At 32.5% G+C, this 27,041-nt stretch overlaps 1 protein-coding gene across 1 annotated transcript; it reads left to right on the forward strand.

Annotated features, from left to right (window-relative positions):
• Positions 1–1,262: 1,262 nt before the first annotated feature.
• LOC148604073 (uncharacterized) lies at positions 1,263–26,957 on the forward strand. The gene is made up of 9 exons (XM_088550043.1): positions 1,263–4,404; positions 18,250–18,439; positions 19,030–19,145; positions 19,655–19,678; positions 20,464–20,580; positions 20,842–21,000; positions 26,161–26,276; positions 26,486–26,618; positions 26,860–26,957. The coding sequence occupies exons 1-9, from the start codon at positions 4,353–4,355 to the stop codon at positions 26,955–26,957; spliced, it is 1,005 nt and encodes a 334-aa protein (XP_088406169.1). The 5' UTR covers positions 1,263–4,352.
• Positions 26,958–27,041: the final 84 nt, after the last annotated feature.

Here is a 27,041-nt window from a genome sequence, read left to right on the forward strand (position 1 = left end):
AATCTTCTTTATTATGAACGTCTGCAGCACTGAATGTTTGGAAATTTTCATATAAAGATTTTCGAAAGAGTTGTCTGCCCTTGAGGTTTGCATTTGCTAACAGTAAAATTATAATTCATTTTACCAAAATGATATAGAAAATCTTGTCTTTTGTTATCGATTATGATAGTACAATAAATAAATCATACACGTTGAACACGCTGCCTGATTCTTACAGAGACTGAAAATAATATCAGAATGTAAGTAAATGTGACACACTCTCATGCAGAAAGTTAAGAACAAATCTGAATAAAAGAAACATACGTAGGCAGTGGAAGTAAAATAAGAAACGGTTATATGGTTCTTATTTATCTGACAGACTTCAGGTCATTGATATGGCTGAATTTACTCGCATCATCAGTTTTGTAATACTTTTTTTCAAATGAATTTCTATAAAACCCTTATCTTTATTGAGTACATTATTTATCTTTCTTTTAGTGGAAAAATTCCGTAGGTTCTTTTTCATTGCATATGAAATGATCCTTCTGTGAAGAAATATTTTGTTATGTACATTTTAATGCCAGATTTATTTACTCCATACAGCTATATTGATACCTTCTGTATATCAATGATAATCAACATGTTAGGGTGATGAAATATCCAAACTCACAATCTCAATATGTGTACTTTATATGTTTGAAGCACTAATTTTATATGACTTGATTTTTCACTTTTGAAGTCTATCAACCCTGTGGACAATTGTTGACTTTATATACTCGACCTTCTACTGCAATCAAATAAAAAATAATCACAATGAATGATTAAGGTTCAATAAGGACTGATCCAAAAATCTATGAAAGTAGAAAGTCCGATCCAAAAATTGGTAAAAAGGGGTTCCAGGCTACCATATGCTCATTTTTTCCTAAAATTTGACACACATTTAACCAAAATTTTCCATCAGAAATGGGGTTCTCACCCCCTAAACCACACGGGTTCGCCACTAAAAAGGTCTTTTGTTGTATTGTTGGTAGTATTTTTACGTCTATTACAAACACCCAATTTGTTTCTTCTGTAGACTAAGACATGCTGTAGACTGTTCAGTAGGTGGATTACCTAATATATACAACTGATTTGTTGAATTATGGCTCACTCACTATTTTTTTCTAACTTCTCTTTCGGTTTGATGTTTGTTGTTGATGTCCTTTCCTTTTCAATGATAATTGATTTTTGAGTGTAGGCATTTTTCATTTTTTATTTCACTCTCAACAGGCAAATTAATGAACTAACGAGGAATCATCATTATAAAAAGTATAACATTATCGTCTCAGCAGAATATCTGTACAGGCAGCTTGTTTTAAACAGATCAAAAGTAGGTACCTATAAATGGCTAACATGGACGCAGCACTCCAGCAGGGAGCCTTAAAAAAATCAATATAATCGTCTCTGTTATTCTAAATATTCTGGAATATTCAAAGCAAATGCACTTAACACTGTTTTACCATTTTGATAAATCATTTTATTTCTCACTTTGAGAAGTTTTAAAATACAGGAGAAACTATAATCATGACTGTCTAATTTGTTTCCATTCCGTTGTAGACTAAAAACCAATGTCAACACGTAACAATGCTGGTTTTTCTGAACAAGCAATGTGTCAAAGGAAATCGAACTTATTGTTGTAGCATTTCTGTTTGACCTTTAATAACCCATTAAACCTACAATTACCACTAATGTACCTAAAACCATGTAAACACAGGCAGAAAAAGACAAAACGTCAAACCTAAATATTAAAACAAAACGTCTGAATGTTTGCTATACTTATAGATCTTTAAAAAGAAAAGAGAAAACAGTAGAACAATTATGTGTCTGTATTGACTTAAGAAGAAAAGAACTATATGTGCATGTTCATGTACTTTGATATGGAATGTAAATTAATAATACTGTATTTTGTTAAGCCCAGTTGGTCTGGTGGTGAGAAACGTAGGAGAACTCAATTTACTAAAGCAAAATTATATATAACCAATTAAGTAGTACAAGGGGTCAAGAAGTCCATATTTTTGTCAAATGATGAATTTTTACTCCAAGGAGCAAACATAACAGTGATTGTACATGTTTAAAGCCCATTATCCAAAGCCTTTTTGATGTATGTATACGGCGCTTGAATTTAATCAGCAAGTGGTTAAATCCGTGGTAATTTTCCAAGCATAAGTACAGAAGCAGAACCAGGAGGTTGGACGGGGTTGTACTGCAGGTTGGACGGGGTTGTACTGTAGGTTGGAGGGGAGTGTACTGTAGGTTGGACGGGGTTGTACTGCAGGTTGGAGGGGAGTGTACTGCAGGTTGGACGGGAGTGTACCGCAGGTTGGACGGGGTTGTACTGCAGGTTGGACGGGGTTGCACTGCAGGTTGGACGGGAGTGTACCGCAGGTTGGAGGGGAGTGTACCGCAGGTTGGACGGGGTTGTACTGCAGGTTGGAGGGGAGTGTACCGCAGGTTGGAAGGGGTTGTACCGCAGGTTGGAGAGGAGTGTACCGCAGGTTGGACGGGGTTGTACTGCAGGTTGGACGGGGTTGTACCGCAGGTTGGACGGGTTTGTACAGCAGGTTGGACTCCCCTGGAGAAAAAATGAATTTTTTGGAAAAAAATGTTAAATTTTTGAAAATTTTGGGCATAAATGAGCAAATATTTGCCTGGAACCAAAATATCTGGATCCACACTCCGAGTATTTTAAAACTGCACATTATTCTTTTGGACAAATTATCTTGATAAAAAAGGGAGGACTTTAACATTCCTTGCGATAAAACTCACAACTGATGCATTTCTTTGTATATTTTTTTAAAAGAATTATAGACCTGAATTTTTTTCTTCAATAACTTATGAACTCCATTAATCGGTATGCTAAATCTTTTCATTGTTATAACTTATCTTTAAAATCAGCAACTATTCCCGAACCAATCAGGAGACAATTAAGTTTCTTTATTTGTCAAAACTTCTATTTGTACCCGAAGGTTTCAAACTCTTTCTGAGTCAAACAAAAGATCTAAACAAATTCATGGAAACATAAGGACTATTGGTTAGCAGTGACACACGCATACAAAAAATCTATACCTAATTTCTTAGACAAACAAACTTGAGAAGTTTTAAGTAAATTAACGTTTTATCGGATTTACACTTCATTTGATTTAGAAATCAATGTTGTTAGATATGACTATAAAATGAATTTTCGAAAATACCGAGTTTCCTCCCCTTGGCCACAATTTACGGATGTTATAAACTGTAGTACGATACGGAAATGTTAATGTAAACGAATAAAGAATAATTAATAAATGATATAGTAATTAATTGCAACAATTATTATGATAGAATCAAACGTATTTCAGTCACAACATCGATTTCCTACCATTTTTATATTTCCCGTTTGAGAGAAGGGAAATTGAGGGGGGAGGGTAACTACTGTTTAAAATCATATTATTGTCTGAATATTTCCATTAAAGAAAGTCCGCTGCACTGACCAGTAATAAAATTTATTGTATAACAGTGCAACACTTGTTAAATACAAATCCCAAGTTTAAGCATTGTTAATATTCATAATTGTATGGCTATATTGTTGGCGTATTATGCGATACTGTTAAAAAAAGACTGACGACTAAGTCGATAAAACGACGATAAAAATGGAAAAAAAGAATCAGTAGCTGTAAACTGTTATTTACATAACTTTGCTTTCTATGGTTGCCATTCTAACCATGCTCTATATAAGCAAGAACATAATTTCTCTCTCGATGAAAGCATTGTGTTGACGATGAAAAGATTCTATCATTTCATGTTTATTTTAAAAGGCATCTTTTAAATTTTATAATCAGGCACTTACTTAAATACAAACAAGCATTCGTTTGACAACAAAGAGCTGAATAACACGCATTATAAAACGTATTTGTTTGACAAAAATAAATAGTATTCATCTTTGACTTTCATCTTTCAGTCGTTTTCAATTAAATACTATTGAACTCATTGAGACGAAGAATCGGCCTTTGCTTTGAATGATTACCGAAAACGAACTTGCCTTTCAATGTAGTTAAATGATTCTTCATATTATTTGTACGTATACTATATTGATCGGTAAAACATTCTGTTGGCGTCCCTGTAACAATGGCATACGGTAAAACATCTGGTATTTAAAATTGTGAATTTAAGTTGGTAAAAAGTGGAATTATGAAAAGAAATTATTAATAAATAAACACATTTTATTGGATTTTACTAAATACTGCCATTAGATTCAGCATGTGATTTTCCTAAATTTACAAGTTTCAATACCGTTCTAAATTTTCGGAAACAAGTTTTATGATTGTATTTGGATTTTTGTATCGGACAGTTTCGTTATGAGCTGGAATATTGTTGTGGCATTCATCTTTCTTGGATTACAATACGCAGGTATGTATTAACGTTAAATGAAACCAGTTTTGGTATTAAATTTCCAACACATCACATATTTCCATGCGCAGTCACAAAGATTTGAAAATTGCTTGATAAATTTATTGCCACAGGTCAACGTTCATTGAACGCCCTACGAACGAAATTAGTTATCTTAATTATGAACTGGAACTGATTCTCTACTATATCGAACTGATTACCTACTATAATTGTTAATCGCTAATTAGGAAACCGGAAACGCAAAAAATGTAAAAACGAATTGCAAACAGACAGAGGACACTCTTTTACGACCATCGGTCACCAGAGCCACAAACCATACATTAATGGTTTACCATGATTCGATAGTTATTTCGTATATGTAATTGTCTATTTATTTGTAAAGACACGATTGTTATATTGATTAGTATGTGTTCTATTTCCTATTGAATCTTAAAAGTGCCATCTTGTTGTAATGTTAGAATCTGCCTTGTAGAATAATTATCTCATGGACTTCCTCTTACTTCTCCTCATGACTTCCTCTTACTTCTCCTTAGAACTTTCTTTTACTTCCCCTCAAGACTTCCTCTTACTTCTCCTTAGGACTTTCTTTTACTTCCCCTCAGGACTTCCTCTTACTTCTCCTTAGGACTTTCTCTTACTTCTCCTTAGGACTTCCTCTTACTTCTCCTTAGGACTTCCTCTTACTTCCCCTCAGGACTTCCTCCTTTGTTTTGATACTAGTACATATAAAGTGTGCATAGGCACCATATTTCATCATAAATGATATATTGCTAATTTATTCTTATTTGGAAAAGACAATAAAAACAAAAAAGTACATCACACAAATGTCACAGAGGAAAACGGTATGTATTTATGTTAAGTAGAAAGTGGCTTCATCGTTATACTCTATATAAAATAATACAACAAATCATTTGACCCCAAACGACAACAATAAAGAGACTATTAATACATAGTCTAAGCCCATAGAGAAATACGTGTGAACATTATACATGTAGGTGAGATAACGAATGCAAACCGCATATTTATAAACCGTCTAAAGTCAGATGACTTATCTTGACTATATCAATACGAACCCAAAAAAACCAACAAGCCCCCCCGCCCCCCCAAAAAAAAAGAAAAATTAAAAAAAAAAACCCCAAACAAAACCAAGCATACAAAAAAAAAAAATCAAACGATAAAGCAAAGATAAGACATAAAAAAAATAACAACAACAACAATCCTCTAACACCACTAACAACAACAATAGCATAACCCCCACTCCCAAAAAAAAACAAAAAAACAAAAACAAAAACAAAACAAAACTCCTATCAACACGAACACCACTCAGCAACAACAATAAGGTAAGGCAAATGCAAACAAACATAAATAATACAAACAAACAATTTGATAAAAATTATACGACAAAAAACATTGACAAACGCAAACATATCAGAATAAAATAAACACACAAACAAACTGAAAAAAATTTAGACAAGACAACTCGTGTAATTCAAAACAAAATCCGTTAATGAAGAGTATGAAATGAATCAGACAATTTATCAGACAAATTACAATGTAGAAATGAGTAAACCCCTGTGCAATGCAGGAGATTATTAGATCCTGTCTATATCGACATTTATTGATGTTCTCATTGATTATTTACCCTTATTTTTGCATATGTTTAAACCATTTTAATTGTCCAGTTTTATTGCATATCTGTTTAGTCTCTCAGATATAAACTGACACGCGAGTTGACAACAAAATGTAAATGGCAACATTCCGAGCCGTTTTTGTCACATATTTTCTGTTTTGCTTTCTCTCAATTAAGTTGAAAAATCAAAGATATTTTTGAACGTTTAAGTTTGTAATGTAATAGTTACTTTTTTTCTCCTAATAATCTTAAATCAAAAAAAAAAAAAATGCATCCTTTTCTCCCTTTATCATATAAACAAATAATGAACAAATGGACCTGCAACCTTTGTATGACTATAGGAAATTTTCTTAAGTCCACCACCACTTTCTTATAAACAATAGCAGGTTTGCAAATTTGATAGATAAAGCATAAACACGTGAACGGCGATTAGGAAAATATTCGTTAAATTTTTTTCAAGAAATTACAAAATTAGTGTCTGCTTGATGTTTGTTTTGAATAGTACTTTCATTCTGACGTCATCTCCCCTTTTTGATATTTAACTAGGACAACAAAATTATATTCAGCCATGTATATGTCTCTTATCGTGCAATTTTCTTTTTGAATTATTGACAACAAATATAAAGGCTTACTAAAGACTGATTCTATACGATAATGTCCCTTTGAACGTGTGAAGTTATATACACTAAATTTCAACTAACGGCTTCAATTTACTTGGTACATGTACAAACCGATATCTTTTGCACAGATTATTTTCAGCTGTAATATACTTTTTATACATAAATAAACACTGCTCATTTATCTTAAAATTTCATCATCACAATAAACAGTGTTAAACGTAGTTAATCCGAAAGGGATTATTAGTTCTACGAAAAAAAAAAAAAGTTCTACGCCTGTTTTTTTAAATAATAGTATGGGAATTAATAATATATAATTAGTTTATATTTTGTTAATTTCAACTAACATAACAGTTCAATATCATACACCGATAAGTGTCGTGGTAGTTTTACTCTTTTGAGGTAATTGGTAAATAGAAACATCTACTCAGGAAAACTCCAAATTGTGTTTTAAAATGTTTTACATGCTTTGGCTTGCGCAAATGTATCACACAAAACTCCTATATTGAAAAAAACAAAAACTAGACTTTTTTTCATACAAAAAGTTGAATAGAAGACGCTCAATTTCAATATGATACTTATCTAAATGTATTTCATTATTTAATTAGTTCGTTCCAAAACATATGTTCATGTATAACAAAACATATTAAAAAAAAACGTTTCAAAATTTCCTGTGTACTCTTCTTGATTTGGAAAAAATTGACATAATTATTCATCTAAGCCCATCCCTCTACAGTGAAGTGTTATCAATGATTTTTTAGTCACAATTATCAAGATTTGTTTATAAAAAAGGATTGATTCTGTAATGTAAGAATGTGCCAATAATGCAATAAATATATAACCATACCCCTATAAAACCCCAGAACATGTCCGGTGACGTTGAATTTTAGGTTTGATACCTAGCTAAATTAGGTATCAAGATATTGTTGAAGCTTCTTTCCGTAATCTCACAATTCTGTACGACTCTGCTGGACTGAAAATTATTCAGACAAAAGCAAAGACATGTATGAAGTGCACCCTTCTAATTTAGAAGTTGTATTAGATATACATGTATATAACGTCTCCGTAGACAAAAATGTATGAAAAAAAAGAGATATAACTAATGCAAAGTAGCATATATTTAATATGCAAACTCAATTTTACAAGATTTTCGATGTAATAAATCCACATTTCCTATAACAAGTATTTACAAAGTATTGCTTTGTTTCTATTCTAAAAGAAAGCAATTCTATTGTCTTCTATCTTCAAAGTTATTGTCTAAAAATTAACAAAGCCTATAAAGTGGTAATATATACGCCTCTAATAGGGTGTATTTTGGGTTAGTTGTTCGTTAGTGGTTTATTCGGTTAGTTTCCGATCCTATATTTTACCTTTTTTTAGTTTTCTTTCCTCGTTTGTCTACCCGGTTTATGGTCATCATCATGAACTCGTGGATTGTTACGGTGTATCCATCTGCACCATGAAAACTGATTAGTTCAACGTGTCATAGTTTTTCCTTTCTCCTTCCGACCACCTCGGACTTGACTTTTTATGAGCAACTCGGCGGATGTTTCTAGAAAAGCAGAGGACACTTACCCTACCGGTGCACCTAGTCCATGGTCCCAGTTTTTATTGGAGTCTGAGTTGCTTATTTGCTTTTGTTACTTTGTATGTATGATTTTAGTTACTCTATGTTATTTGTTGTGTATGTCTGTTTTCCATGTCTGGTCTTTGTCCCTGGATTACATTCAATCTTTTGATTACCACTATAACCTTGATTACTCTTACCGAAAGTTTTAGCCTTTTCACAAAAAAATATTCGTTGACATATTTTTTTTTTAATGAAACGATTACGACATTGACGAAAAAAATAAAGTTTTTATGCAACATGCATAAATTCCTTACAACATTAGGAGGCTGACAGGTAATTGTTCGATCAGGACATATACACACATGCTTCAACAAACGATGTTTTAGTCAAAAGTTGTCTTGATACAATAGGCTTTTATGGTTGGAATATTTAAGTTGTTGAGGGATGTGGCCAAAATCTTCTGCAAAGAAAATGTAATGAAACCAAATGTTTTCCCTAATTCAGCATAATTTAGGCGTATCACTCCTTTTCGCACTATTATTGACATGTTATGGATGGATAAATAGCAAACCAGATTTTCCAGGCAAAGTAAACACATTCTATTGAATATGATGCACAATCCATATAGATTTGACAAAGGTGTTTTCAGGTCCGAATTTCTTATAAACTGAAGGTACCCCTTTATTATTTCAAATATTAGACGCGCATTTAGCATGCCTTGTACGACTTGCTACCACATCAGAATCTACAAATACTATGTACCCTTTTGAAACTCATTCTCTGGTTCTTGAAATATCTTAAAAAGAAACCCATGGGATTTAAGCAATCATTAATCTCCCCTTGCAAGTGAGTAGAACAAGGATTTGGCTTTTTTATTTTAGGAAGTATCTGCCGTCCTCGTTCTCATCCTACTTCAATCTTTTCTTTAACAAAACTGTGAGACACCTGTACAATTTTAAAGTGGGTCATTATCGCTGACAATATCGTACAAGGGCTTACCAAATCATGCAATGAATTGAGAAAAGCCAGTCTTATTAATCGTTTGTCAATAGAAATATTTTTAAATGTGTAATTATTATGTAATTCTTTGCAAACGCAAAACACGATTTGAACTTCACTGAATTCGTTTTAGAATACTTGCAGACATTTTGACGTCACTTATAAGTCAAAAAAGAAACTGATTTTTCTCAAATGGAAAATTCAGTTACACAAGAAGTTCTAAATATGTGGGCTCAGTACAAGGCAATGACTTCTATTTGTCTTCAAGTGACAAATTAGATCTTTAAATGAATTCTTTTTGTACCATTTAACTTATAATTCAACTGCTTTAAATTCCTGATTGCCGACATGACAATCGAGGTTTTTCTGAGCAAATGAAATACCAAAAGAAGTGTTTAGTGTAGTCCGAGTTGCTCATTTGTTTTTGTTACTTTGTATGTATGAATTTAGTTAAGTTATGTTCTTTGTTGTGTATGTCTATTTTCCTTGTCTGGTCTTTGGATTACATTCTTTTGATTACTGCTACAACTTTGGTTCCCTTGATTACTCTTTCAATCTTATGGTCATTTCCAAATCAGTTAAAATACACGAATTACAATTAAAGACTTGAGAATATCAACGTGTCTGAAAGGGAGAAATTTGTGGAAAAAAGCGATTTGTATATTGACAAGAAAAACACAAAATCACAAAATATTTAGTCCAAGCTCACAAGGAAAGGGCGCGTGATCATTATAGGTGAGATAACGAATTTAAACCGTATATCTGTATACTATACAAATGCACAAAAAACAAAACAAAACAAAATAAAATGATATACATAAAAAAAAACAAACAAAACAAAAACAAACAAAACACCAACAAACAAACAAATAAAAAACAACATATTTGTAGTGATATCAATTAGTGATGTTTTACCTTTACTTTTTTATGGAAAAAGGCACCTCTCTACACAGGAAATTTGAATGATGTTTTGTCATTTGCAATAAATGTATTTGAAGCACATGTTTATGAGCCATAAGGTAAACACACGTTTTTGAGTATATACAGTAGATGAAAACATATGTTTATCACTCACACACATTATCTTTTCATAAAACAAATCTGATTGAAAACATTTAATTTCTATTTGACCTATTTGACAATATGATGATTTTTTATGTGTTATTTTCTCACTATTTTAATTCACTATTAAATCTTATGAAGTTGTATTCATAGTAATGTACATGTTTTCATGCCTTAAACAAAATTTTAGCAACCGTTCACCTCTATATGTAATTTAGGGTTTAGATCTTCCAAGTTATTTATACATCATACGAGGTATTCTTTTCTAGACACCAATAACATTAATGCAAGAATTTGCCAAGAATATTATAGAAATAAACCTTGCCCCTATGAAACTCCTGAAAATGACCGTGGTATTGGAAATTTAAGTTGGCTCTTAGCTATAGTTTTGTATCATGCTTTATTGAGTTTGATACTCCTTGCAGTAATCAACCACACTGATGATATTGTTGTGATTGAAATCATCACTACAGAAGGTTTATGGTCGTCATCATGAACTGGTGGAGGGTTACGGTGTATCCATCTGCGCCATGAAAACTGATGTGTTCAACGGGTCATATTTTTTCCTTTCCCCTTCCGACTACCTCGGACTTGACAGTTTATGAGCAACTCGGCGGGTTGTTTCTAGAAAAACGGAGGACGCTTACCGTACAGGTACACCTGGTCCATGCTCCTAGCTTTTTGTGGACTCCGAGTTGCTCATTTGCTTTTGTTACTTTGTATGTATGATTTTAGTTGCTTTATGTTCTTTGTTGTGCATGTCTGTTTTTCATGTCTGGTCTTTGTCCCTGGATTACATTCTTTTGATCACAACTAGAACCTTGGTTTCCTTGATTACTCTTGCACGGACCATCATGACAATCATTTAGACAAAAGCAAACAACTGATTGAAGTTAATATGTCTGATTTTGAAGTTGTATTTTGAATACCTAAACAATGTCTGCAAAATAACATAAGTTAAGATGTTAAGATTCTATAGGGTAAGATGAATACAAAGCAATAGTCCATTAAACATGTTAATCGTCTACTTAACAGAAATGTCAACTTTTTCTAGATAGGTATTTGTAATATATGTTGTTTCTATTCTCTTGTCCTTGCCTTTAAAGTCAGTGCCTAAAATTGTCAAAGAAACTCGTCAGTTGTGACCTCTTAAACACTCGTATCGGGAAGCTGAATTTTGATTGCTAGACTTTTATTGGATTTAACTCACGTACAATAGACAGCCATGAACTCAAGCTAATCCTCTTCAATCTATTTTTACAAAAGTGTAAGACACCTGTACATTTTGAGAGTAGGTCAAATATAATAGTTTGCTTAATTGTGATTTTGATTGAGAAAATCTTGTCTTTTTAATTGTTCTTTAAATGACTATATACGTGTATTTAGTATGTAATTTTGTATTTGAGTAAACATGACTTCAACTTACGTTAATTGGTTATTTGAATTCTAGCAGACATTTTGAAGTCACTAATAAGTTAAGAAAAACTGATTTTACCCCTAAAATACACAATTTAGTTTCACAAGGTTACATGTGGACCCGATACAAGACAATGACTTCTATGCTATCGTGTTCTTTAAAAGAAAATGTGATCTTTCAATTTTTCGTACCATCTAACTTTTAATTGAACTAAACCCTGGTTGAGCGACATGATTATTACGATCGAGCAAATGAGCAAATGAAATACAAAAGGTAAACAAAATTATTGATATAAGAAGTCTTGGTGAATTCAGTGTTATAAGCACGGAAAAGTATCTACAGGTCTAAAAGAAATAAATAAACAAAGTGTATACATGTCTAGCTTATACTATAACCGAGCAGTACGAACCCAGCTAAACACCAAGTTGTACTTATGTTGATCGCAACATACACAACAAATAACATAAAGTAACTAAAATCATACATACAAAGTAACCAAAGCAAATGAGCGACTCGGACTCCAATAAAAGCTGGGAGCATGGACCAGGTGCACCGGTATGGTAACCGTCCTCTGCTTTTCTAGAAACCGCTGAGTTGCTCATAAAAAGTCAAGTCCGGGGTAGACAAACGAGGAAAGGAAAACTATGACCAGTTGAATAAATCAGTTTTCATGACGCAGATGGATACACTATAACGATCCACGAGTTCATGGTGACGACCATAAAACTTCTGTAGTGATGACTTCAATCTTGTAGCAACATAACCCTGTTCCAGAAGCCTATTTGTTAGAGTTCTAGCGCGATACAAAAAGTCTGCGTAGTTTCGGCAAGCTCTGGCATAACGTATGAGTTGTGATACGAACCTTCCATACGCAGGTGCTGCAGGGATATTTCCACAGATGAAAGGAAAGTTGACAATTCTGAATGAAAATAGTTTTCCTTTACCATCGATTTCTAAGTGTAGGTCAAGATATGAGACCTTACAGTGTCTGTAGTATCCTTTATCTCAAGTTCTTTTGGGTAGATGTGATGTATCAATTTCCCGAATTTAGGATTGTTTAAAGATAATACGTCATCTATATAGCGGAAACTGAGATTAAAGGATCTAGCCAAACGATATTCTTTCTTTAGGATCAATTCAGCCATAAAATCAGCCTCATAAGAGTGAAGGAATAGGTCAGCAAGTAAAGGAGCACAATTTGTTCCCATTGGAATGCCGACCGTTTGTTGATAAACACGTCCACCACACTGGACAAATATGTTGTCGATTAAAAATTCCCTCCTCTGTATATTTGGAAGATAATTTGGAATTATTTCTTACAGAGTATGAGGAATCTCTACAAAGAACTATATATTTGTATCTAGGTGTACCATCTTTTTTGAAAAAAAAAGCAACGATGTATAATGTTTTTAAGACGGGATTTTAACAGAGTATGGGGAATAGAAGCATACAGTGTTGAAAAATTATAGGTTTTAATGCTTGTTATATTCAGATAATAGTCTTGAAATGATTGTCTCGAAAAGATCTTTCGAATTTTTCAGGATCCACATTGAATTAATACCACTACGGGAGTAACAAGTGTTGGGGTAGGACTGCAGACCCTCTTTAACAGTTGTGAGTATAGAAGTTAAAAGTTTAGGAGTCCAGTACATAGACGGTAAATCACAATCATCGTCCTTGGTAGAGAGACCAAACGAGCATAGCACAGATTTATGGTTGTCCACAATCTCTTCTTTTGTAGAGTGTGGTAGCAGTATAGGTCTTATCACTGCTATTATTTTCTACGTCTACTTCTGATAATAAACATTTGATATACAACGTGTTGCAGACAAAAACGATGTTGTTTTTGGTTTTGTCTGCTGGTACGACAACATATTTTTCATGTATTATAGACAATGTTTTTGCTACATCGGGGTCTTTGAAAACTGATGTACATTTGGAACTCATTGACCTACTTAAAACTTTGATTCGTTTCAAAATTAAAGACCTCACGGCCTTTAACCACTCTGACAGAAAATCAATGTCTTCTTGTTCTCGTTTTATCCATTTTCTCGCATAGTCCTCGACGGCATCCATAAGAACTTTAAAGTTATAATTCCAATTTATGGAGCGTGGTTCACGGTACTTGGGACCCTCAGAAAGGATATTACGCAGAGATTCGTTTTCGATGATGGGTAAATCTCCCGTAACGACGTAACCAGAAGGACCATATTTGAATGGAGAGTTTTTGCAAGAACTGTCAGGTGGTTTAGCCTTGAAGTCCCCAATCTCGAGGTTCTGAAATTCTGAGCCTTTTATAAATGAAAATTTTGGATGCAATGGGTGAAGTATAGGAATATGAAATAATTGGTATGGATTTGTCTTTAAAATATGGTGGAATTTTGTTGGTGACGTTTTTGTGATGAAGGATGTTAGCCAAATTAATTGCATCTATATTTTTTTTGACAAACGGTAGTGGAAGAAATGATCGTTTTTCTTCATCTTGACTTTCACACAAACTGGTTTAAAGAGTCTGTGGAAACCAATATCCAAAATGATGGCAACAAGTCTGTATAATGATGAGGTGGGGTCAGAAACAGGAGTGTCAAGACTTGTTTTGTAAAGGGAGTGTAGTAGAGTGAGAGGTATAGAATAAAGTTTGGTTCTAATGTGATGAAGTCCAAGAGGTTTTTGTATGAAAGGAAGGAGACCATCTAAGGAGTCGTCATGTAACTTAGGTGACGTATATTGGCGATGGCCATGACTCCTTTCCCGTCTTGGATTTTGTCAAATAAATTCATCACATTTATGCTATTGTTATATTGGCTTGAAAGGTTTCCTATACTTTTGATGTTGTCATTGCATCCGTAAGATATTGCAGTACCTAGTATGCCTATCCAGTACTCCTCTCTTTCCCTACGATAATTTTTACGTAGAACGGGACGAGATCTTGTTGATCAACTGTCGGGAATTAGGTGGTGTTAATTCCCGAACGATGACCGGATATTCGTTTGTTTAATCTTTCTTGTGTTGCGTAAACCACATAAGTTGCATTTTAATCCATATATTAAGTTTGTTCATCATGACTTCTTGTATGGAAGGTTTTGTTTGTAATGGAACTGGAGAAGTAAGAATCGGTTATAAGAATGTTGCATGTTTTGCAATTTTTAATTCCACATTTTGATATGGTACAATGCGGAACAGTTTATTCTTCTTAAAAGACACCTATCGTGTTGCTAAATATGAAGAAAGTTCTAATCTGTTGTAAAATAATTTGATCTCGACAGAAGCCCGGATGTTTTTGTTATTAATAGAAGTACAATTAAATTTATATTTTAGAAACACAAATGTCATTTAAAAATATAAAAAAAAACATTCGTAAGATATTGAATTGAGTTAATGTTTTCATAGAACTATTAAGAAAGGTTTAGGCGATCCTTAATCTTTAATATCGTTAATGTTCAGTCCATTTCAGTTAGTGTATGTTCAGTGTTGATTGCTGTTTCATTGTTGATTTGTAAAACTTTATTGTGAATAACAATGTAAAAATATACACAGCTTAGGTAGTACAGTACAGTTAGGTCATTTCTGAAAAATTGGTCTCATTTTGTTGAAATAAAGCTGTTTCGAGACAGTCCGCACAGAAATTTCTAGTGTTTTGTTATAAAAAGTGCATATTTTTGAAATCCTTGGTGTGTGGAAGTTCAATTCATTTATAAGTAATTTAGTAATTATTGTTATAAAATCCAGTAGCCATGGTAACATACTGAAAAAATATTACTGGGTTTTAGTACAAATCAGGGGTGCCTTTCCAAAACTAACAGCCAATTACTATGGTTTATAAAATATCAAATAAAATAAATAAAACCTTAAACTGCCACAGAAGTCTTAATATATATGATACCTGAAATGATTTACAGAGCCATTAAAAATTGTGCTTTAGCTCATTAGCTATTGTCCATTACATACCGTCAGTTTTGTAATAGGAATAAAATATAATAATTTTTTTATCTCTATTTCATATCTATCTAAATACTAAGTTTAAAGATAGCTTCTTCCTTAAATGAAACTGAATGTGTAAAGGTTTTTGGTAACGACCCAATTCATGGCAACCTAAAGGGTTTAAATAGTCTACAAATAGTGGACTGGTCACAAAGCTTAGTTATGGTCTAACGTACAAATAGTGGACTGGTCACAAAGCTTAGTTATGTCTAACGTAGCCATTTGTGGACTGGTCATTGGTCACAAAGCTTAGTTATGTCTAACGTAGCCATTTGTGGACTGGTCATTGGTCACAAAGCTTAGTTATGGTCTAACGTAGCCATTTGTGGACTGGTCATTGGTCACAAAGCTTAGTTAGGTCTAACGTAACCAAATAGTGGACTGGTCACAAAGCTTAGTTAGGTCTAACGTAGCCAAATAGTGGACTGGTCACAAAGCTTAGTTAGGTCTAACGTAGCCAAATAGTGGACTGGTCACAAAGCATAGTTAGGTCTAACGTAGCCATTTGTGGACTGGTCACAAAGCTTAGTTATGTCTAACGTAGCCATTTGTGGACTGGTCATTGGTCACAAAGCTTAGTTATGTCTAACGTAGCCATTTGTGGAGAACAAATACTTGTCTGAGACGAATTACTGTGGCTTCGACATGAAAACTAAACATTTATTTAAAATGAACAAAAACCGAAAAAAACACAAAAAATATGCAAATAGCTAATCAAGTACTCAATGTTGTTTCTTTTACAATTTGCCTTTTTATTTCTTACGAGTTCTGAATGCGGAAATGAGTTAATAAATCCCGAACGTAAGTTCTTGAAAATAAACTGTTTATGCTGAAGCATTTTTATGCAAAAATAAACGGCCTTATCCATTCACTTATTGTCTTTAACGACTTGCATTGTTCTTTTTCAGTAATTCTAATATCATAAATCATAGCAGTGACCATCACTCTCTACGTTAATTTCAAAACTGCTTTATTAAAAGCCATTTTTGTAAAATCTACATTTTGAAACGTGCTTATGTTCTTTCGAAAAGGTTTATATAGTAGGATAATATTACTTATAAACATCAGGGCTCTTCAAAATAAACAAAAATATAGATATTTAAAAAAACTAAGGACACTTACACTAGTCTGCGTAGTTACGGCAAGCTCTGGCATTACGTATGAGTTGTGATATGAAAACTCCATACTCAGGTGCGTAACGGATGTTGCTACAGATGAAAGGAAAATGGATAATACTGCATGAAAAGTCATCACGTTTGTCGTGTAGTTTAAACAAGAGTTTTCCTTTACCATCGATCTTTAAGTGTAGTTTGACTTAACCGTGTCTATAGTATCCTTTATCTCAAGTTCTTTGGGGTAGATGCGATATATCAAATCCTCGACACTAGGGTTGTTTAACGATAATACGTTATCTATAAAGATTAAAGTTTGTCGATCAAAAATTCCAGCATTATGAAAACATCTCCTTTGATATATTTGCATGATAATTTGGAATTATTTTTACAAAGCATGAGGAATATATACTAAGAACTACATATTTGTATCTAAGTGTACCGTCCTTTGTTTTGAGTAACAGCGATGTATAATGTTTTTGAGTCGGGATTTTAACTGAGTATGGGGAATAGTAGTATACAGTGTTGACAAATCATAGGTTTCAAAGCGATTATATTCTGATAATAATCTTGAATTGAGGCTTTCCATTAGATCTTTCTAATTTTCAGGATCCACATGGAATTAATACAAACTATAAATTACAGACATCAAACGTTTTATTAAGAATTTAAATCGACCATTAAGAACAGAAACAAGACACAAATACACATTCATATCGAACATTTTTTTTATAAACTCTTAAAATTAAATGAAAATTAAATGAACAATGTACACAAAAATGCCGAATGGACAATTATTTTTCAAGTTTATGTCATTTTGATGAGCTATGTCTTTTTTTTTTTTATATATATTGAACGTTGTACTGTCTTATCAATGCATTTGCTATATGAAGCTGTTTTAAGTTCCAGAGTGAAAATAACATATTATTTATGCCAAGAGCCGGAACGGAATATTTTAAACGATCATTCATTAGGTAGCTTATTATGGAACAATATGCAAATAATTATTAGAAATATACAAGAGTTAAAAGTTTCAAAAAATCATATTAATTAAAAATTATGTTAATATGTAACTAATTAAATTTGATATATAAATAATTATGTGAAGTTAATAATTTGTCATTTTATTGTGTTACTTTTAGTTACATTTTAGTTTTTATGTTGTAAACTAAATAGATATATGTATACAGGACCATATTGTAAACTAGTCCACGAACTAAATATGCTATTCTGTTTAAATAAAGGATATTATTGTTAATATTATATGTTATATTAATTGGATTTGAACACTAAGGTTTCAACATAAGTACGGACTAAAGTAGGAACTCTATCTAAACCGCCCAAGTTTTCATGTTGTGAGCAAAATTATGGATATAACGCAAATTATACACTTCCTTTTCTTCTCTGAGTACGCAATTCATATCTAAGATATGGAACTCTTTCTTATGACATTGTAGATGCAGCTTGCGCAGGTGAAATTCCATTGTCAGCAGGGACATGGAAGACAAACAGTCAAGGAACATGGACAATTCCATCATCACGTGATTCAATACAAAACTATAGAGTTAAACATAAAAAAACTGAACCAGAAAAGCTTTTGACGATGAACTGTATAGACAATAGAACAGACGGATACATTCTTTTTAAGTAAGTTAAAGGATAAATCCTAACCGATACACACAACTAATTAAAACTGTTAGATATACACAATGTGGATTTTTAATCCCTAAATTAATGTAGAAATAGGTATTTAAAATGAAGAATCATAACGTTCAAGCCCATCTGAACTTACCTTTAATTACCATAACTCTCAGCGCTTTTTTCTATGAAAATGAAAACATTTTAAAAGGCACAGTTGTAATAATTTTTGGTACATGACAAAATAACATCAATATGATGCCCATTAAATAAATATGATGGGATAACAAACGTGAGGAATATCTAAACAATTATCTTTCAATTTTATGTCATTTCCGATAAATTATGTCTTTTTCTGATATGTTGATCAATATAATAATATATGTATTATATGTCATTTTAATCTGCACACAGAAAGAACATTTTTATTACAAACTAAAGATTCTAGATGAGTTCTTTTCATACTTTTGCAAATTCTCCGTAGTTTCTCTGAGTAATGACTACAAACTATTGTAGCATCTCTTTATTAGAGTTGCCCATTTTGCGATTGGCCAAGTGTGGAATTGCAGTCTGTTTAATTATTTCTACTTTCTTTTTAGATCTTTAGAAGTCGTTCCTTTATTTTCAACTGTGTCCGGCAACGTTTTCGTCTGCATAAAGTTTGAACAGCAGTCAACATCTAATGAAGATGCTTTCTATTTCTATTTAGGCTCTGGTAAGTGGATCTACTAGACAATTCTATAACTGAGAAAACATCCACACACATTATTCGCTTGCACTAATCTGCTCGGGTATTGCTAAATACCGTTTTAGCTGTAATGGGTCATACCTTCAAGGAAACAATACTATGATCCAAAGATTATGAAACCATACAGACATCCTCTTCAAGTCAAACGTTGTCAATACCGATAAACTGTTACTACTAGTACTAAAATATGCTTGTTTATGATTTAGAACATTAAGAGTAGACTGATACACCATATCCATTCTCGTTAAATGATTGACTATAAAATTGATAGAATCATGAGTTGTCTTGACTAATTCTTAACTAATCCAAATACTAAGTCATGTAGAAACAAAATCAACTGATATGTTATGAAACTAGTAGTGTAAAATGGTTAATTTAATTTTAGCAGTTTTTGGGTAAATTTACTAATTGCATTTCAGAAAGAAATTTTCAAGATGTCAATATTTCTTGCCCATAAAATGTAGCATTTTTTTCAGGTGAAACAACAGATATTGATGCAGGTATTACATTTACATAGGATAGCAGGCTCTCTATATTTTTTAAGAATGCTTGTACTGAAAAGTAATGCTAAATCGACGTAAAGCTCATTGTAAGCTCTATGGGAATATCGATGTTGTATGCGTCTATTGTGATTACAAAAATCAATTGTTTCTCCATATTTTTTTATGGCTAACTTCTCCATGCTTTTAAGAGAATTTCCATGCTCAACTTACATTTTTCCGACACAGGCGGTATAGTTTCGCTTTTTACCCTTTGACCTTAAAGACGCTCCTACATGGAAACGCAAGTCACCTGATTGAAACTCTGCTTACCGATTAGCCAAAAACTGATAACTTAGTTGCGTTTGAAAATACTGTATCGAAAATTGAAATTGCGTGCCATGTGTTACTTTCTGAATTATAAGTAAAACGAACAAATTTTACTGCGTCTTTTTAAAGAGAGTACATGTATTAATACAATAAAAACAGTTAATTATATCTGCTGCATAGATCGGGTCAGAAAAGTCTGATTACTGAATTGGTGAATACCCTGGGCGACCAACGGCCAATCAGCAGTTTCATCGGCTCTGTATATTTTAAATACAAAAAAGAAATAGCAATCATATTTGTGTATATTAATTGCATTTGTCTGTATGCTCCACACATGTTTCAAGGAGTAACGTCTCTCATCGACTGGACAACACGTGATTAGTATTAATTCATCGATTTATGTTCGTATTTTCTTTGGAATTTATTTTTATAAAGACATTTTATAATTAAATGGTGACCCATTGACATATTTTTAGATGGCAATATAGCTGTGTATGAGAGGTTTATTCTTTCCTCCAGTTCCGTTGATTTCTCAACGCAATGCTCAGACACGTCTACAAGCGGAGAAAGAGCGAATGTAGCCATCAAAAACGGTAAAATACATAATATGAAAAAAAAAAAAAAAAAAAGAAAAAGAAAAAACATCAACCATATTTCATCGTTCAAACTTTTCATACTCGCAAAATCAAGATAAATGTTTGCTACTGCTTTCGATATTTTATGCCGACAGCGTATAAATATTTGCTGTGTAAAGCTTATGTTTCAAGCAAAAAGAAATTTGATATCATATTTCTCTAACACATTTTTCACAAAAAAACAGTACCGTTTTTAACATGATTTTTGTTTACCTTTAGGCGCAGAAGCGAACGCTGCTATAGAATGTCCATCCTCATTGATAGGAACATTATCATACAATGGTACATCTTGTGACTCTACTCATCTGGATGTCTGTACTACACGGTCTATATTTAACTACAACTATACAGTCTGTTTAGAGAAACAAATGTTTTCAGGTTGGTACATTACTTGTAAATGGGAAACTTCCCATTCTATTGTATAAGGGGGAATGGGGAATAGGGAGTGGGGACGGGGGGGGGTGGGGGGCGGTGGGGAATTGTGTATAATGGATTGGCATTTTGAATAGGAAAAATGGGAAATTTTTGTATTTATTGATATACAAAATGTACTAAGATAATTAAAAATCCCAGTTTAAATGTTGAAGAATCTGAAGGTATAAAATTTAATTTTATAATGAAAATATCTAATGAGAAATATGCAATGGGGATTCTATTGGGGGATGGGGATTTTTTATTGGGAAGGGGAATCTTAATTGTGGAATGGGGATGGGGATGGGATATGGGGGATAGTATATGGTGTAAGTGAGAATTTTATACCATTCAAGAGCTGTTTATGGTGATTTGCAACAATTCACTCATTTCATTTTGAAAATTTCTATAATTCTTATATTCTTTAATATAGTAAAGACTATCTACGGAGAAGCAGCTAATGCTCTTATTGGATATCGAATACAAGAGAAAAGACACGTGTGAACTAGCAAATTAAAAATGAATTTGAAACCAATGAACAAAAATTAATATCAAAATTTTTTAAAGACCAAAATGAACACTTTTGATAAGATTTTCAGTACCGTTAAGCAGAAATATACGAAATGCAGGCTACAAAATGTGATTATTTAAGACAAATTGTATCGAAAATGATTGCTTGAATTTTTTTCGAAGGCGGAGCAGGACATGCTTACCCTTATGGAGTACCTGATGTTATTTCCGGTTTTTGTTGTTAATATTGATAGTGCTGTATTTTTTTGTACAACGTCTTGTTTCTACTACCTTTTGAAGAAAAAAATTATTATTATGTCTAAGTTATAGGACGTTTCTTCATAACCATGACTGCACTTAAAATGTGGCAAATGTAAAAGCCGTAATGGAGAGAAAAACACAAATGATGCAATAGCCTATATACATATTTATTGGTAGTTTGTACGAAATTTCCTTGACCTTTGATGCGTATTTGTTGATAAATCTTGAAATGCTGTACATACACAACCATATTCAAAATTCATTAAACATTTGTCCTGAAATAATATAAATCAATCAATACTATAATTATCTAAAGCCACGAGTAAGATCTTTGCAGCATTCTTACATGTAATACTATGTATCGTCGGGTGTAGTGCTGAAGAAAAATAACTCATTCTCTTATGCAGCTGATGATAATAATGTCTTGTGAATTAGTTAATATAAAGTACGCTTATATAATAAACATCGCATGTTGATAGTAACTCTCTAGTAACAAGTGTGAAGGCGGGCTAAGGCGATGGAAACGATTATATATTTATTAATTAATTTATTTAATAAGCTCCCGGACAGGGCGTTAATGAATGTATTATCAACTGCGTTCTGTATACTTATGACCCGAAAAAGCATCGGGTTTCAAGGCAGTTAGTACCCCTCAGTTATCGCAGCTTCATTTGCGTAAACTTTGTAAATGCGATTGAGAACCAATCTCGAAAAATATTTGTTAGCTTTGATGATTAAACACTAATTAAATCTTAGATTTTTCCAAAATAGGGATAGCTAAAGTAGTCTACAGCATGGGATAAGATGATTACGGAAATGACGTAATCACCATTACCCATAATTCTTGGATACTTAAAAATTTCGAAACGATAACAAAACTAAAATAAATCGATATAAATTGAATCGAAACGAAACGACTTGAATAAATCAAAATAGAAACAAAATAACGAAACAAATTGAAATGAAATGAAAGAAACGATATAAAATAAAAGAAACCTTTACGACGTTTCGTAGTTTATATGTACCATTTGTTTACCTGTGTCGGACAATTCGACCCAAAGACGTTTCGGACCATAACAATTCGGAGCATGTCCGTACATTGGGAAAAGGCATTGAAACATGGGTCTGTTGTTCAACTTGTCATTAAAATTATCGCATAATTAATTTTAATGAGTCATTAAAACTTAATTGAGTGATTAGTAAATTCAATGATGAAATTTTGTAGTTCAACTTAATTTGATCATTGCCTTTGTTAATCATTTTTAAAAATTTTAATTGCATGATTAAAATGCAAGTGCATCCCATAATGCACTTTAAAGATCAATTTCTGGTACTTCCTGTTACTTTAATATAGCCAAATATTGATAATGTAGCATGTCCTTCTTAAATATTATATTATATATATATTAGAGACTGAGGAGGACTATATACAAAACATAGTAAAAAGGCTGTTTTAAATTTAGGCTTTACTTCTAGCCATAGTGTTTCAATATTTTTATCTCTAGAAAGTTCAACATTGAAAAATTCAGTTTATCATTGATATGAACAATATGACCCCCACCTTTATTACATGTCCTGTCCTTTCTTTCAATGTTATAACCTACTATATCTAATTGATCATTGGTTGTGTCTTCTGTCAAAAATTTTTCACAGAAACCAATTATATCAGGTGAACATTCAGAGTGTAAACAGTATCTTAGTTCATCGAACTTACATTCTACTCTGTTTATATTGTGAGAACATATTGAGATGCCCCCTTTAGATTGATTAAAACCATATGGGTTACTAACATATTTTCTGTCTGAAATATGTAACCCTTGAATCTTGTTGCTGTCACTCATTATACAATACAAACAAATTACAATTAATATAGCAAAAATTGAGAAAACATGTATATACACTTCAATAGATAAGTTGGCCTCAGGGATGGGATTAAATACAGTAAAGTTTAACATGCTACAATCATCTGTAGAAAGATTAACATTATTTTAATTATTTACAGTGTCACTCTCTAAGCTAATTGGCTTTATATCACTAATCTTGTTAGATTCACATAGTTTGACTAATGATTAATTGCATGTGTTTCTGTTGATAAGATTTTACCACAAGAATTCTGTTCCTGTCTAATCCATTTTTGGAATTTGCAGCTTCCTGTAGAATGGTTTAGATCTCCACATTTGCTACAGTCAACATTCATTCTCTTTAAAATTTCTGTTATGTTGTTTATACCTTAAAGGTATTTTGATGTGCCATTCCTATTAAGATGTATTCCATCTCTGTAAAAATAGATTGGCTTAGGGAAGTCTTCACCATCAGAAAATGTACTTAACTGGTCAATAAATAATATATCCAGCATTCTACAAAGATTCTGAAGTTCATTGTTTGCTGAATGCACACACACGTCACTTCGAGGAAGAAGTCCTGACACTATAATGTTCATATCCTTGTTCCCAAAGGCTCTAATTGCATATACGAGACTTTCATAGTTTCCAATAATGTGCGTATCCAGCAGTGGTATGCAATATCATTTCCTCCTATTTGTAAATTAATGTTTTTGTAATTTGACAGATCTTTTTGTGCAACGTAGTTTGTAAGTTGATTGATGTGAGCTCCCCTTTTTGATACTACATTCGTGTCTCGTAACCCCTTATTGGTAATCCCTTTTAGAACAGATGAGCCAATGATAAGGTTCTTCTTTCTTTTTTCTATCACTATTTTTTTCTTTTGGTGTGGACTTGTTTTGGACAATTTTAGGATCTTCTTTATCACTTTTTGACATTTCCCCCTCATCTTTATGCTTGTTTTTTTCTTGGAGCAGGAACTGGGGTGTTTGTGTATGGCATGAAACCAGTGAATTTGGTTCTGTCTGACACTTACTTTCCATTAAATCAGGTTCAGTTTGACAAGAAACTGAAGTAAGGGGACCTTTTGAAAGCTTTCTCCATATTTTCCTTATGATGACTTAGTTATGTTTATTAGTTCTTGATTGATCTTATTTGCATATTCATCATCTTGGTTTTTAGCATATTCATCATTTTGGTTTATTGCTAAGAGTTTTACATTAGTTAGCGATTTATCAAGTATGCTTGAGACAACAAAGAGTTACTGTTTTTAAGAGGAATAGACGTTGAAGGACTTACCTCCTTGGAGTTATTGAAATCCAGTTTTTCACAAAAATACAGAGAACTGTCTAGCCATGTGTAAATATTAGATACGTGAACATTTAACACGTCAGTGGATTTATACGCTGTTACTGTAACTCCTCTATTTTGTGTTTTGTAAATGGTTCCATGTTGAAAATCACTTTTCACTAAATTCAAGTCATTCTGTAAAATATTTTCGACAGTTTCAAACATATTAAAACCCACACACTTTTTTTTGAGAAATATCAAGAAAGCGTGGGACTGACACATAATTAAAGGAAAAGTCTTCATGATGGACAGTTTCAAATTCATTGAATGAATAGCTTCCATTAATAGTATTAATTTTGTCATCGCTAAAAACCTTGGTAATGAAAAAAGAATTAATAAAAATCAAGGAATCAAGCAGCAGTGACATGATTAATCCATTGATAAACAGAGCTAACAAAAACCCATCTTATCACTTCTGAATTCTATGATTCCCATGTGTTAATTATGAGACTTAAGTTTTAATTGAAAAAAAATCTGGCAAAATAGATATTACACCATCGAAGCAGCTAACCATAAACATTTCATAAACAACTCACCATGAAAGAATTTTAAAATACTTTATCCTTGATATTAAACACACAAAAGATGTTAAAAATTTTTTTCTTGTGATATGCCAACCTGTCCCTGTCATATCGCTGCAACAACATCGAATTTTGACTGAACCATATCACTAATCAGTGGTCATGCATGACAATAGTTCGGGTTAAATAAATATTTTTAACACATTTCATGTAACGAGCATCGTTTACTTTTGCATTTCGCAAATTATCGATGAAAGGAATAAATCACATTTTGCTTTAGATAAGGACTTCATCACGGTTGATATCGGATCACAGCGGGCGCAACTATAATGAACCATTATTTACGTTACAATAAAAAACAAATTGCAATTTGCTCTTATTGTAAATGAGTCGTGGAAAAATTAATATCCTACTAATAGTTACTGTCATAGAAAGTTAAAAAACAGTCATTTTTCATATCAGAGATTCCCGCATTCTACGATAGCAAGTTATTATTCCCATAGCATTATTTGAAAAAATATGAATTATTGTATGAAAGAATAATGCATATTTCCTTCTATATGGTACTCCTGAACAAGAACGAAAGCACCTTATATACATGGAAATTGTTGTGATTTGAAATAATTGTTTCCTTTTTTTTTAAGATGATGGACAATTGCATTGTGTACTAAGTACTTCTGGTACTGGTTATAACTACGTAACTCTGTATAATAGAGACTCGTCAGTTGATTCATCGACAACTTTCCAATTTACTTGCATGGTATGTTGACTGAAAATTTACTTTGAGATAAAATGACATTTTTTTTTATTCTACTTTTTTATATTTGAAATTATTCTAAATCTCTATTATTTAACAGAGGTATATTGTTAAGGAAGCATAGATGCTGTTATTGTAGTACTAAGACAATAACACTGGTTAAATAACATGTTCAAACTATCATTATCTTGTTTTACAATTTTGGTCTTTAGGTGTATTCTGTTTCCGGTTCAACAGTTACAGCATCTATCCAGCCCGGCCAATGTTATGACCCTACTTACCAAACGCCGACTGATACCAAACATTCCAACGGTGTATTGAGAATTCTTATTAACCACGGCAGTAGTAAGTCAATGCATGGTTTTCAGCCATGTTTTTATGTGTCAAACGCCATTGATCTGATTTAATCCGTACTAAATATTGATAAATAAAAAGAATTGAAGAATTACAGTATTCAATTTTCGTTTTACCGAAGCCTATGAAAATATTTGTAGGATTTTACTAGCAAACATATTTGTTTCACGACATGACATTATTACTTATTGATTTTTAAAATATTCTACAAGAAATCTTCTCTATTTTTCAGCAAGCTGTTGTGAGTATTGCTACATACATAAGTTGACTAGAATTAAGATGATTAAAGCAACATTGTTAGCAGTTAAACAGTTACAAGCTAGAATTTAGGAAATACATTTTCCATTCTCAAAACGAATCCTTTAATTGTGTCCGTTTACTTTAAAACCGTTTAAAAAGTAATTATAGTCGTAA

This window comes from Perna viridis, chromosome 10, assembly GCF_037379345.1.
Source record: "Perna viridis isolate PV_CMFRI_1.1 ecotype Kerala chromosome 10, ASM3737934v1, whole genome shotgun sequence".
Lineage (NCBI taxonomy): Eukaryota > Metazoa > Mollusca > Bivalvia > Mytilida > Mytilidae > Perna > Perna viridis.

Coding starts and splice junctions, on each gene's coding strand:
- LOC148604073 (XM_088550043.1), top strand. CDS start 4,353: ATGAGCTGGAATATTGTTGTGGCATTCATCTTTCTTGGATTACAATAC. Junction 19,146..19,654: donor CTATTTCTATTTAGGCTCTG/GTAAGTGGATCT, acceptor CATTTTTTTCAG/GTGAAACAACAGATATTGAT. Junction 26,277..26,485: donor CTTTCCAATTTACTTGCATG/GTATGTTGACTG, acceptor TTTGGTCTTTAG/GTGTATTCTGTTTCCGGTTC.